The 15203-nt window shown below is 45.3% G+C and overlaps 1 protein-coding gene across 1 annotated transcript in view; it reads left to right on the top strand.

The window, feature by feature from the left end:
• The window catches only part of LOC115586964 (transcriptional enhancer factor TEF-1-like), a 47044-nt gene that overhangs the window by 6605 nt on the left and 25236 nt on the right, over positions 1-15203 (top strand). The window contains exon 2 of the mRNA XM_030426463.1: positions 12393-12894. Coding sequence (XP_030282323.1) covers positions 12690-12894 — 205 coding nt within the window. The 5' untranslated portion in view covers positions 12393-12689. The remainder of the gene's footprint in view (positions 1-12392; positions 12895-15203) is intronic.

Below are 15203 nucleotides of genomic sequence, written 5' to 3' on the forward strand. Positions count from 1 at the left end.
GCCAGAGGTGATTGTCAGTCCCACAAATCTGAAGCTCTCCACAGCGGGCACATTGATACTGAGGGTGATGTTGGGGGGTGCTCATCCGGAAGTCCACTCCATTTACCAAGCAACGATAAACCGTTAGTAGAGGAAGTGATTTAGGAGTCTTTCTGTAGCTTTAATACAACACCTTTAAGAAAGGGCTCCAACAAACTGTGGACAGAAAACAGCATTTTCAGGTGGATCTGCGTCAGCGTGGACGTGATCTCCGCCTCTCACGGCTCCAGCGCCGAGCAGATAAACGGATGAGGTGCGACTGACCCTTCATGGGAAGTCTGAATCAACCTCGTGTTTCCTGGCCTCAGCAGGAAGCCGGCTGGAAGTCTAGATTTCAACGACTTCTTGCTTACTTTCCCTGCTGGAGGAACAGGCTGTGATAAATACTGGAGCGCGGGACAACAGCTCACTCGGCTCTCTGATACCCTCTCAGTGGAAAAATGTTTCCCCGCTGCTGCGCTCGCGACATCAGTTTTTGTCTTCGGCAGGCCCGACAGCGATTACTCACCGCTGTTTGTGCCGCAGTCCCGCGTCCTGTAGAGGAGAGGGACGCATTACTCAGAAACACTGAAGTAATGGCTGCGTTAAAGCCAAGTAAGTTTTCACGGGCTGAAAATACCGAGCAGCTTCTGCTTCTCCTGCAGCTTCTGACGGTCATTTTGCTGACACGGACTGCTGGTAGTGACGGCGAATGGCTGACTGTATGACTGCGGTGTGTGTTTGCTCCTATGACCTGGAGCAGCTAGCTATTTATAGCCTCTGCTTAGCTAATGCTGGCCAACTTTAAGCTACACATCGCCGTGTAATACCGCTTTCACACTGGGCCACAAAAACACACACTAACATCTGGCTTTGGTCCTCAGTGTGAAAGGGTCGAGTCTGCACTCGTTCCGTGTGCAGCGACGGGCGACTCCAGCTCAGATTGGCTGTGATGGAAATGGACACGCTCATTTACACCCCTTTTTTCCGGTTCGATGCAGTTGGAGACGTTCCCATCCGTCCCGGTTGAAGCAGTGCTTGAACAATGTGTTGTCGGTGCTGAAAGAGACCGAAGAATATAAAGTAACCCATGTAGCATCGTCCCTGGCTGCTTGTGTAGGTTCGAGATCAGCCCTGTGCATGTGCACCTCAGCAGAGATGTCTCACTCCTCAGCTATTCCCACCATCAGCTCCAGATAAAAACAATGTGTCTCATTCAGAAAACCACTCATTAGGACTCGTAAACACTTTTACTTTTCTGTCCCTTCTGTGACGCTGAACGTTCTCCTCCACAGGCAGATGAAAAATCACATGCGCGCACTAATGTTTGTGGTTGAACTGACATCAGTGAGCTAGTTCCCTCCCTCAGTGTCTGAGCTTTCTGGCTGTTGCTCCTACCTGTTACCACAGGAGCTACCCTGATATCGGCCTAGTTTTGCTTTTAAGTTGATATTCGCCGTGCAAACGAATGTCCTCTGAGGTTGTTTTATCAGCGAGAGAATAGATCACCGTGTCAAACCACATCCGAGGAGGTTGTCGTAGTGCTGTTCCTCTATTGGTGGCATGCTTTGTCGGAGTAATTCCAGAGAGAATTCCAGTTATTGCATATTTAGTGTCTTTTTGGGCAATTTTAGGCTTTATCGTCACGTGGACAGTCGAGAGATGACAAGAACTATCTGGAGAAGGAAACATGTTGATGGACACATAATGGAGGTCCGCGAGTGTCTTTCAGGTCTCAGTCTCCGCGTGGCTGTGAGGTTCCACGTGGTGTAAATGTGTCACCTGCCTGAGTCCACGCTGTCCTTGTTACGCAGTCATGTTTTTTTTTCGTTACTTTTCTTGATGTTCAGCCAAATATCACAAACAAAGGAGCCCTTCTTCTTCTTCTTTCTCTTCTTCTTCCTCTTCTTCTTGTTGTCAGGGGGGCGTCATCATGTTTTTGAATATGCAGTGGTGGAAAGTGTATGTGTACCACCTGCTTGCAGGTAAAGAAGCGCATGCAGGCCTGCAGCTCTCCACTCCTACACTGAAGATATGTATAGTGGCGGCTCTGATAGTGACCGGGGCTCCCTGCTATCATGCAACGATAGAATTAGAGCAATTGAGAAGTTAGTTGCTCAGATTTTGGAACAGTAACACTGAGAATAAACCTGACAGGCTGAAGCCGTGTACAGTGACAGTGAAGTGATCAGCCAGCCTGTCTGTCTCGCAGCTTTTGTCTCAGCTCACAGAGCTGCTCCCTGGTTTCACCTTGACTCGCTATAACTATAACTGTGATGAACATATCTGAAAGGTTTAGCTAACGTCTTGAGTACAATGTAGGAGGTGATAGAATAGATTACAGAAATTGTGAAAATGAATCATGATATTCTGTATTCTCATGTCTGGTACATTGTTCAGTCAGGACTTTCAGCTGTAAATGCTTGCAGACTTTTGGAAGTAAGATATGACGAGCACACACAGGCATTTTAGAGGCAAATACTGGACTTTTTAAACTCCAGGTACTACTTAGTTTGCGGATTACATGATGCATCAGAGCCCACATTTTAAAATTACATTATTTCATTGACAATCAGAGTTAGGAGGTAAAGGTGACAGCGCCTCTTCAATCCCCGGCTGATTAGCTGTGCTCGCTTTAGTCCTTATGGAAAGCTTCAGCTGAAAATGGCTAACGTGGTTGGTCGTGGCTGTGAGTCAGATTTTGCACACAGCGTGTGTCTTGAGCACGTTTATAAAAATCCAAATGTGCACAGATGTCGCCTCTATGAAATAGCGGGTGTGGTTTTTTTCCTGCTGATCTCACGTTCAGCTACAACTGAATGATGTTGCAGAATAACTTCATTGTCCAGCAGCAGCCAGAAAATCAGCAATTAAAAATGGGCAACAATCTCCAGATCAACACCTGTAATAATAGGCCAGGCTGGTAATCAGTCATATTTTTGACTTTTGATACTTAAGTACATTTAATATCAGCGACTCTAATCATTTTCTCCGGTAATTTATGCATGGGGCACTTTACTTAAATAAGATTTATTAGGGGGAATCTCTGGGTCAACGATTCGATTCTAAAGCGATTATCGATGCATCTTGATGCAACAATTTTTTTTGTGTACATTTCCATGCATGATTTAAAATACTAATACTAGCAATAATGATAATAATAATAATAATAATAATAATAAATCTGAGCTTGCTACTTAGAGATTGCTAATCACTTCCTACTTTTGTGATGATCATCAGAAAAAAATCAACAGATTAATTACCTTCTCTAATGTTTTATTAAAGAAAAGGCTTTTCTTTGTCACAAATAGATTTGACTTTCTATGAACACAGAATCCTCCTGTTACAGGCAATGAGCATATCCCTGAGAAAAAAACCGTACACTGTAGCCTATATAAAAATAACAAAAGCTTTCAATGCTATAATCAGTGTATCAGCTCTCATACTAAAACATGGCTACTTACCTACCCGCTTTCATCAAAGTGTCCAAAACGTGTGTTTTAGTTTCACTGCAGAGTGTATTATTGTATGTATATATTTTGTATCTTGGCTCTAGAGTGAACACCATCGTCCGAAAAGCCACGTTCTCCTCGACTGAATACGCTCTTAAATCTAATGCAATAAAACTTGCAATGGATTTGGTAATCCTCTTCGCTCTCTCAGAGTTCGGTTGAAGCTGTGCCACCGCCTGCTCCATTGTTCTCTGGCTAGCATCTGCAACAGGTCGCTGCTTCTCTCCAGCCTCTGGGTGGTATCGCGCAAGGTGGTTTCTCAAATTAGTTTTGTTGCCGAAGTATTTAAGTTGAGTTCCGCACACCTTACAAACTGTGTCGGTCTTGTCAGTTCTCCCCTCGACTTCATGGAACTCGAAATGCTGCCATACAGTAGCTTTCAAAGAAGTCGGTGCTGGTCTTATAGACTTGGTACTAGCCACTGAAGCCATTTTGTCGCCGCTCAAAGATAAACGTCTCGTACATGTGTGTTTGGTGCGCATGTACAGCAGAGAATCAGCAGGTGCTTACTATTGCAGCGGGCGAACTAATTTCAGTTTTTAAAATTCTGATTATTACCTTATCTGCATCGAGACATAATCATTCTAGAGACAATCGCGATGCATCTAAGAACCGAACATTTTTCCCACCCCTAAAATTAATACATGACATCTTTTTTTTACTCCTGTATGGCCTGTGAGTACATCATAGAAACACTGCTGTAAGCTCTTGTAGTGTTGGTCTGCTTCATTCGGCACTTCAGTAGATAAAGGAATATGAAATAATCAGACAGTAATATCCTAAAATAATTTTACCACGCACTAAAGCGGGACGCACATCCACCAGGCCTCTGCCTCCTAACCTGCACCGGTCTAAATAAAGCAAGTTTTAATGGACCACAGATGGAAAACACAGTTCAGGGGCTAATTCATTTTGCATGTGGGTGCATACGAGTGTGCTTGTTGTGTGTATGTGTGTTTTGAGCAGTGGCGACGAGAGCAGAGCATCTGTTAGCTGTGGAGGATGTAATTGTGGCAGAGGCACGGCTCGATGGAGTCCGCTGTACTCTCTTCACGTTCATGCTGCCTTCATACAGTGTTCCTTTTACCAGGTGTGGAGTGAGACTCCTACATGCATGCGCGTCGACACACACACACACACACACACACACTCACACGCGCGCACAAACACACACATGCGGTTTCACAATAACGCAATGCTCCCAAGTTCGCACTTATTAAATGGTGTTGGTATTGCTGCAACCTCCCCAGGCCTCTCTTTTGACTGGTGGAGGATATTGTGTGCGTGTGTGTGTGTCGATGCGACGGTCTACATGTGTGACAGCGAGCCCCCCCCCCCCCAGGAAGAGGCTGGATAATGGCTCCGTCTGACTCAGCAAAAACTACTAGAAGAACAGGTAGAGGAGCTGCTAGCTGAACCTTTTACCGTCACATTTCCAGGAGGAAATAAGCACTTCACTGTATCAGTGTGCAATCTGTGACCGATTACTGTGTGTGTGCATAAATGGTAATGCTTCAGTGAGGAGAGATGGCGAAATAATGAGAAGTGCACGCTGTGAATCACAGCCTCTTCACCACTCATAAAGCAAGTCTCTCCCTCACTTTGTCTGTCGTTCTCAAGTGTGTATTAGTGCCGCGGAAGAATCAAAGGAGCTTTTATGGTTTCGTTTCACTGATGCTGCTTTTTCATTCGGCCCTAATGAATATCTGTCTTTGCTTTTCAAGCACGAAATCGGGTCAGAACTAATCAACTGCAGGCGTTCATAAAGGTGATTATTTTTCCCTGGTACTGTGGAAGATGAACTTTTCAGTAATGGATTAATTGAAATCGTGAACCAAAGAGAGAATGCAGAGACGTGTTTCAGGGGCAAGACATAAAATCGCTAGTAATGGAGCCGGGAACTGATTACAGTCAGCGTTAGAGATCAGTGCAGCCCGCATGGACGTGTTCGTGCAGTCTGATCATTGACATGATCTATAAAACGTGAATCTGGTGAGGAACTGAAGAACTCGGTTTGCTTGAGGTGAAGCGGCTTCAGGAAACTGAGACATGCTGTATGGAGCGTCCTTGTGATCTACCTTTGAAACACTACAGATCAAATCCATCATTTCACACTTTGCTATTTGCTTACATTGTTTGAGGTGAGATAACACTGCCAGAGTCGTGCTCTGGCCGCCAGAGCTGACTGCGGCCGGGACAATGCTCGTGGTTCCACCAGCCCCGCCACAGCACGTTCTCAGACAGAAGCCACGTCAAGCTGCACGGAGCAGATCGAGCCAGGCAGGAAGTCAGACACAGGAGCAGCATAGAGCATTTGGTCAATTTTCAAAATAAAACACCTAGTGCAGACTCAGGACCTACAGAATAATTTTTTTTTTTTTTTCACAAACAAAAGCGAGCTTCAGCTACCTGTAACTTCATCGGCGCTGACAGGGAGATGCAGTCCGGTCTGCTCCCCCCTCCAGCGCTGACACAGTGTCCTCATATTCCTCTATTTATGTGTGGTTGACCCCTCCTGACCCCGCCCAGAGAATGGCCTTTTATTGACTGCTGCGCGTGGAAAGCGGCATGTATCACCAGACACAGTCGGATACGGTCGTTTCGCCGGCTGCTCCTCCTCTCTCGCTGCAGGAGTGCTAATGTGGGAAAGTTATGTTGATGTTGTCTTTTTTATTTTCATTTTCACCACAGACACAATCACATGGAAGAAAGCAACACAGCGATCACAAGTGTTCATTCCAAACACATTTGAGACGCTGTGTGTCGAATTCTGGCGTCGAGGCGATCGGGGTGGTTCTGAGTTCATTTGGGCCCATTTGATCATACTATGATACTTCACAAATGATGCTTCCGACAGTACGTTAACCGCTGGCAGTAATCGTAGTAGTACAGATACCTTGTGGGAGTGTTTGAGCCCTAGTATTACTAAAGCACTGTTACTATTATTACGTTTCATTTTATGTTTTTGATCATGCACACACTGGTCTACATGCGCACTTGTTCAAGCATACAGCCGACCAGATTAACACTCCGGATGTTGTTGTTGACCTTCTCTGCTGACTGACAGTTAGCAGCATTACGAATGGTAGTAAGGCACCAACAATGGCAGGGGTGAAGAATAATGATACTCACATGGATGTGTGTACACATGGGTGGTTTGTTTGGTTTGACACACAAAATGCCTTTTGGTGAATATAAACAGAATTCAGTTTGCCTTCAAGACAGTGCCACAGTACAGCCCAGCTGATCGGGGTAGAACAGGGCGATGTTTATCTTGATAATTGGGGCGTTCTAAAAATCCAACAATTATATCACGGCAGAAACTCATTTCTTAACATAGCAAAGGCATCTTGACGTAGCTTGGCATTTAGCTTCAGCAACCTGATCCCTGATGTATCGGCATTGTACTATTCTGCTGAACGCCTTTAAAGCTTAAAGGGGAATTCAAGTATTTTTGGGCCAAATGTTTACATTTTTTGTACAGTGGGACCATCAAGGGTGCGTCCATTAAAAAGTGGTTGTTTTTGCCTCTGACAGGCTGAAGATATTTAAAAGTGCTTCTTAAATGATCTCCTGATTTTAACTGCAAACACAAGTCGTATTCGAGGAGAAGTCCTCCCGTGCTGCAGGAGGACGCCGGTGGACACGTGAGTCGGTGAGGAGTTTTTAGAGTTTTCTTTGAAGGACTGCCAGCAAGAAATTTACTTTGAAAGTCACAGCTGCATTTTAAGTGACTTCGACAGTCTAGATGAGGCAACAGCTGGATCCACTCACCTTGGTGGAGATTTCAGAATGAGACTTCTCCTTGAACGACACCTGTGTTTCTACCAACAAAACCTGTCTTGCCCGTCAGTGGCGAAGACAAACACTTTTACTGGACTCCACGTTGATAGTCGGAGTTGCCTCGGCTGCCAGCGGTGGCGATCCACTGGACTCATTCCAAAATGTTTGTTAGGTATGAATCAGCTACGCACCAAAACATGTAAATATAGAGCATTTATTATTATAACCGAGCTTGCTTATGTCTCAGATGCTGCGTGTTTTGGTTTTGATTCTGATCATGAGACGACAGCAAGAGGCCATCAATCGAATATTGGAGAATGTTGGACATTTTTCAAAATACGTAACGTCTTCCGCTACCAACCTCCTACCTCTGAATCCCACTGATCATTATATAGTACTGCTTTGAAGCAGAATACATAATAACATGCAATAAAATGCACAATATTTCTTAATAATAAGTCATTCACACACAAGACGGTGAGTTTTATCCACCGCAATACCTCAAAAGTAAACGCAATAAAGGGAAGACGAGACTTTGCGATTGATTTTATGCATGTTAGATTTGTTCCCATAGTGACCGGCAGCGAGGAGCTCAGGGACAGTCGGGACATCACGCCGTCTGAAATCACACACTCAAATAAATTCTGACTGTTTGAATAACATGAGGTGCACTTGAACGGTTTTACCTTGCAAATGACGCGGCCGCTGTCGAGGCTGTTAAAGTGTCAAGATAAACGAGGCACCCCTGGATCTGTGCAGTTATCAAACGCTTCAGTCACATTTGCGAGTAAAAAAGAAAAAAGGAAACAGTGTCGTGCCTCGCGGGCTTTGGTGCAAAAAACAGAAAACAAAATAAGCAGAAAACCTGAAATATCACCTTAAATGCTATTCCGGCTGTAATGGACCTTTAAAACATGGCAAAACGTTGTGAAGTGGAACAATGTTTGCTTTGAGGATTATGAGAAAATCCTGTTGTATAAATCTGTGTGTGTGTGTGTGTGTGTGTGTGTGTGTGTGTGTGTGTGTGTGCGCGCACATGTTGGAAACAGTTAAAACAGATGCTGTTCAGTGGTCCAATAGAAGAATGAGTGAAAGGAACTGACTAGCCAGTGATAACGCATTCAACTTGTATACATACATGCCCCCCTGCTGACACACACACACACACACACACACACACACACACACATTCCCAGGCCCCTCTGGTGATGCACACACGCTCACATCCCTTGCGTTACATTTCATTACAACCTCACTGGCCTGTTTTGTGGAGAACGTGGAGGCCGAGTGCCTCTCGCGCATTGCATGCTCGCAAACGCATACATGTAGCTGGCGTGTGGTGGAAGCCAGTAAGTGCTGTTAGAAAAAGGAGTGGAAGAGGAAGAAAGGCGACCCAGAGGGAGAGCATGAGAGTCCAAGGCAGCTGCAGGACTGTGGCTGGCTGCCCTGCGTGTGTTCTCCTGAGGGCTGGCACTGACACCGTGAAGCCTGCTGTCCTGGCTGGAGTGGCCCGGGCCTGCCTGGTGACAGAGAGACTCGCAGAGAGGAGGGGCACCCGGGGCGCAGAGGAGTCGCCCAGTCACAGTTGATTGTTGTGTGACTAATGTTTCTCTCCAGCGTCCATCTGCTGCTGGGCCCCTCTGCTGCTCACGTCTCCTGAGCCTCACTGTGGCTCTTGTGTTAACCCTGAAACCTCTTCTCTTCTCTTCTCTTCTCTTCTCTTCTCTTCTCTTCTCTTCTCTTCTCTTCTCTTCTCTTCTCTTCTCTTCTCTTCAACTACAGATTCATCACAGTCCCAAGGCACATGTGTGGCAGTGAAATCTCACTCTCAATTTTGTTTAGTGTGGAAAGTTCTTCCAAAGTTCTGAGTAACTGCTGGCCGCCCCGTGACATCATTTGTCAGGCGGCAGCGTTACAGCGTACCGCGGCTGTGATCAATATTTTTTATCTGCGCTTAAGGTTGACGGGGTCGCTTGTACTGACGAAGCCGCAGGGATTAAACACCTGACCCCGCAGCTCCCCTCAGCTTCACACAGCTTTGTAGCTTTTCTCCAGCCTGCTTACATTTTCGGTCTGCAGCTTCAGAGTTCAGCCTCACTCTCGCCGCTCTCACGATGTAGTCTTCGCCCATATCACACAGCGTTGTCAGACTAAAAGGGTGAACGTAGTGGAGCATTTACCAGCTAAAAGATCAAAAACAGAGCTACATCGGACTACGACATGATTCTAGCTAGCATTTTTTTTTTTTATTACCCTCTGGATGTGTAAATAAGCAGCAATTTGCTAATTAGTTCTTCATTTCCGCGTGTTTCGCTGGCCTAAAGTATTGACGAATTGATTTCATGTGTTTATTGGTTGATAGGATAAGGTACTCACTGTCACTGTAGCTTCACCAGCTGTAAATAACTCCTATAGTGATTGGCTGTTTTAAAGGAAAAATTCACCCCATTAAGACAGGGGTGTGTGCCAACACTTCACGCTGCCAACACGCTCCAGCATTGATTGCGGCATACGAATGGAGGTGTATGGTTCTGGAACTCAATTTAACGTCGGCAACTTAATGTTGTGTTAACACTGTGTTCACCAGCTAGCTGCTAACTTTGTATGGCGTTTGGTGCTGGGCCGGTTGTGTACAGTGGGTTTATCAGAGCTTTCGTGCTGCCATGGCTGTGAATACGGTTAATGATGAAAGTTTGCCAACCTCATAACAACCCTACAAGATCCTCTAAAAAAAACGTCCGTTTGGAGGGCCATGTAGCCCTAACACCTCACCCTACTCCTCCATCCCAACAAGAGTTGGCTAACAGTATGGTTAAATGGAACAGGCAAGATTTTTATGGATGTTTTATTTATTTTAACCAATTAAACTTTCCATCAGTGGAGTCAATGTAGCATGAATCTAAGATGATCACCTCCTCTGGTGTCTGTGAAGAAGGAGACTTCGCTTCAAATTCACAAACACACTCAGACCTGGACAAATCTTGCCGCTGGTGCTCAACCGTACAGCCGGCTGGATGAATGACTCCTTGTTTGAATGGAAAACTGCTCGGGGAGGGCAGGAGGGAAGAGGGCAAGAAAGCAAGGGTGGGAAGTTGGAGAGAAAACGGATATGAGGGTGAATAGAATAAGCGTGAAGAGAGAACCAGACGACAAACTCTAGTAAAGCTAGCGGATCTCATTCATTACACATGGCTGCGAGTGTGAGCCAGCGGATGTTTTCTTAGCGTCGTCCCCCAGGTGTTAAAAAAGCGCCGAGCTGGGCCCGAGTGTGCGGACGGGGTTAAAATGTGTCCAAAATGTTGCCTGCTGCTTTACATGCCTTAGTTGCATGTGTGTGTGTGTGTGTGTGTGTGTGTGTGTGTGCGCGCTGTCAAGTGTAATTGTGTTAAAATTAGCCAGGAAGACACACACACACACACACACACACACACACTGACATACACTTCACACTACAGGCTTGTGCAGGCTGTGGCAAGGGACAGAGCATGGGAAGTGTGAACAGTAGAAGACCAGACAAAATGACATGTGTTCGCCCAAGGAGCTGGCACTGTAATTGTGTGTGTATGCGTGTGTGTGTGTGTGTGTGTGTGAGTGTGTGTGTGCATATGTTGGTCTGTGAGTGTGGTGTGTACTGAGCCAACCCTGCTGTTTACCGTGGGGGATTTTAGAAGAATTGTAGGCAGCTGGCAAGCCCCTTTACTTTCTTTTTTTTTCTTCCTAAATCTGCTAGTATCTGTGTGTAGTAGTGCTCTCTGCCTGTCTGCCTGCCTGTCTGTCTGTCTGTCTGCCCCTCATTCACTTGCTCCACTTATGTGCATGTGGATTTGATGTTGGGCTACCACAACGGTTTAACAAAATAGGCAATTTCCTACATGAAAAGAAGCAATAATTTGCCTCCAGCAGCTGGGACACAGGCCTACAATGTGTTGATCAGAAGTTAGAACCTCGCTAGAAAATATTTTCCTAGTAAAAACACAGCCCAAATATCGGCGTGAATCTGAGGCTCATTTCCATTATTTCTGGCCTGATTTCTGTAATGGATTTCTCGGGGTGTGTTGGATAAAAACTGGAGTGTTGTGTTGAAGCTGTGTGGCCAACAAATCATCCCTCGCCCTGAAACAAAATGGGACTTAATTTCTGCCTTTGCATAAAGAACTGTGCTGTCTATGGTGTAGAACGACACGAATATTTTTTGATTCGGTGCTACATGGCCAGAGAAAATATAGAAAAAGGGGCTGTGCTATTGCTTTTTCTGTTTTAAAGGTAGAAAACTTAAAATAACAGAACGCTGCTCGCCACCCGACCAATAAACACTCATGCTGATTGGGTGAAGCACAGCTACTTGGGTGCTGCTTTGGTTTGCCTTGGCATCTGTTTCGAAACTGGAAACAATATGGCGGCCGGCTGGTAACGAACAACAGCTGAACAGCACGCTCAAATATGTCTCAGAAAACATTTTTGGCGAGAAATAATTGATAGCAGGACTGTAGATCAGCACTGCCTTGTTTCACAGTTAGATACATTTATTCAGCCAAAATACTGGATATATATGGCGGCCACATTCAGTTAGGAAACTTTCTCTCGTGCATTTAGAGAGAATGCTACAATATGTGACAAAGAAATTATTGTGGGAAATAGGCGGTGAAGTAACGGAATGGTTTACAGTTTCGCCTAGATACGGCAAGTTGACGTGTTTCCCTCTCTCACGAACCAGCTTCCCTCTTTGTGTCTGTTGATACGGGCGTGCAGAAATGCAGAAGATAATCTGCCGTTGATACAACAGCCCCTTTAATACGCTGGAAGACACTGGGTGACGGCAAAATGGCAAGCAGTTTGACATTGTTCAGCTGCATATACCACGTACACTGTGCTGACACAGCAGGTAACATCTTCTGATGGTCCAGTGCTTCTTCTTTGTGGTTTACGCCATGTTGACATGCGTAAAATGTTTGCACTTCAGTATCCAGGTATCCGTCTGATTCAGATTTAACAGAACCACCAATGTAAAGTTGCTGTGCACAAGTTTGATTGTAACTAATACAATCCTTGTTTTCTCTCTTTGTTTCCCCCCAATTTCAGGGTTCGTGCTGCCTGATGTTGGATTGTGGACCAGCTTGCTGCGCTGTCAACACTCTACCTGCAACTGTTCTTATCATTGGCAGCTAACATTGGGAACACCATTGTGGAGGCAGCAGCTAGCATTTGCATTCAGTCTGTAGTTGTCCGCAGCTGGGTGTCCCCCACTGGGAGTTAATTATTGCCGTTGGTATTAACATTTAAGCTTAAGTTTGCCATTAGCTTCTCACCACCTGCTTAGCATCAAACCGCTGGCATTAGCCCCGAGTTCACGTCTGCTAGTTGAGGTTAGCTGCCAGTATGGAGCGCAGTAGCTGGAGCGGCAGTGAGAGTGCAGGCGAGGACATGGACCGACTGAGTGACTCAGGAGGAGATAAGACCATGGACGGGGACCCTGAGGGGGTCTGGAGCCCTGACATCGAGCAGAGCTTCCAGGAGGCCCTGGCCATCTACCCGCCCTGTGGAAGGAGGAAGATTATACTGTCAGATGAAGGAAAGATGTACGGTGAGTGATCAGGGGATGGAAATAAGCTGGGTGTAAACTGCATGAATCACTGACAAGAGGGAAATTCTCAGCATTCTATCGACTCCAAATCCAAGATGAATCTTCAGATTGTTTGTCAGACTTATCAAATTAGCTGTTTATTCATTTTCTATAGAACAATGATGACTACTTAAAGGGCGAGCTGTGTGATGCGTGAGATTGTTTCTACACCTCTGGTCACTAGTCATTCATACAGAAGGAGGGTGATTTTTAAATCTCACAGTGGAGGATTGTTGACGGACCGTTTTTAAAGAGTGTGGATCATTTTGATTCTTCAGCACTAATTCACACCGTGTGCTAGAATGTGACATCTCTGCACAGTGTTATAAACACACGTGGTGATTGGCCGAGCTGTTGAGGCGTTCGCCGTGGTGTGTCAGACTGTGAGAATTGCAGGATAGAGGGGGCTGTGCGTGAGTTCGGTCTCACAGGGCCGCGAGTGTCAGAGACTCAGGAAATAACACGATCTGTAGAGAAGAGGGAACAGAGGTGTGCTATAGGTGCTTCATGTGTATTTGTACATGTCGGAGGAGGAGCGTGACACCGAGGAAGAGAGTGTGCGCGTGTGTGTGCGCCTGTCTGTGCCTCTGTGTGTGTGTGTGTGTGCGTGTGCGTGTGCGTGTGCGTGTGTGTGAACTAATAGAGTGATGAACAGATGGTCCTCTGGCTGCCACCAGCTGCGCCTCCCTCCCTCTCTCTTTCACTCGGTTGTTTTTTTCTTTTCTCTCTGTGTTTGCAGAGTGCACTCTACTGATTTCTTTATGATCGTGCTCGAGTTTTAGGCTTCTGAGTATTAAAGTAAAGCCGAGATATTTAAACGTTTTCTCCCCTTACACATTTTCTCGCGTCGGGACAGTGAATTGATGAAAAAAAGCATGTGGACACCTGAAGACTTCCACTTCCTGTGTTTGTTGAGTATCTACCATTAAACCACAGTAGCATCAGGGAGGTCAGCCGCTGATGCTCACAGTGTTCCAGATCACCAGGTCAAGGCTCTGTGTGTAAAACCAGTTCTTTAAATGATGCAGTTATGTAAGAATCGGCCACCTGTGGAATTAATGCTCAAAACAAATAGGGGGCAGCGTATCACCATAGCAACGGCTAAGTGCTGCTAGATGTAGCTGCCGTTTGCTAGTTAGCTGATTTAGCCGTGCAGCTAGTGGTCCAGACGGGCAGCTTGGGGCATTGAGGGAGCTTTGGACCATGATAGGCCAGGGCTAGGTGGCTAGCATGCTAACTTCAGTAGATATCTCTTCAACGTAACACATAAACGCCACAGAGTTGAAACTGTTATTTCCTCACATTCTATGAATGATTTTAGTTACTTTTTAAAAATGTATTCATAATATTTTTTACATATTTCACCTTTAAAGCTGCACCAAACATTTATTTATATTAAAAGAATGGTTAATAAAAATGAATGTACAGTCATCTACTCAGCCTCTTGTCGACAGAAAGTCCTGCGAAGCTTCGGAGACAAAACATTTCTGGAGCTTCACAGCAAAACAGTCTTGAAGCATTCTCCTAAAAAACTGAGGTAGTTGGGGACTTGTTTTATAACATGAAAAAAAACTAAACTTAAATGGCTCCGTAGAGCTTGTTAGGCCATATTCAAGTCTCCAGAGGCCCTGAGATCCCAAAGTGATTTGAATAAATGTTATTTACACTCTTGTTGAGCTCATGTACCCACTTCAGACGTGGTACTTGTTGAGACAAAACCACAGAAAATTCCCCACAGGTCTTTTGAACATTTTAACATCTTCATCGTCATCCTTTATTTCAAGCCGTTCTCAGCAAGAAAACTCAGATAAAGCCAGTGAACAAAACCTGTTCAGCACCAGCAGCTGGCAGACAAAGTTAACCACTATCCTCTGAACATAACGGGCCATTTAACCACCAAAAAAAGACAAAGGTTTTCTTTGACAAAAACAGAGTGAATATTGGACTAAGTCAAACGAGTGCTCACATTGGTCCGCGTCTGTTGGATGTGCAAACTGGCAACATGATAATATGTCAGCTTTGTGTTTTTACAGCCCTCAAGTACCTAAGAAAACAATCAATGAATGCAACCTCTCCATGTGCGCTGGGGGCCTTGTCATGTTGAAACAGGAAAAGAAAAAAAAAAAAACCTGAAATGCTGACCTTGCGGAAGGCACCCTGATACTGACACCCCCGCTGAAGCTCTGCCTTATTGATCGGTCGCCAATCAATCAGACTCAGTCTGTTCAGTGCCGTTTGTTTACCTTGTTGACTTGGTGTCCGAGTTGTTG

The sequence above is a fragment of the Sparus aurata genome, chromosome 8 (assembly GCF_900880675.1).
Source record: "Sparus aurata chromosome 8, fSpaAur1.1, whole genome shotgun sequence".
In the NCBI taxonomy this organism is placed as follows: Eukaryota; Metazoa; Chordata; class Actinopteri; order Spariformes; family Sparidae; genus Sparus; species Sparus aurata.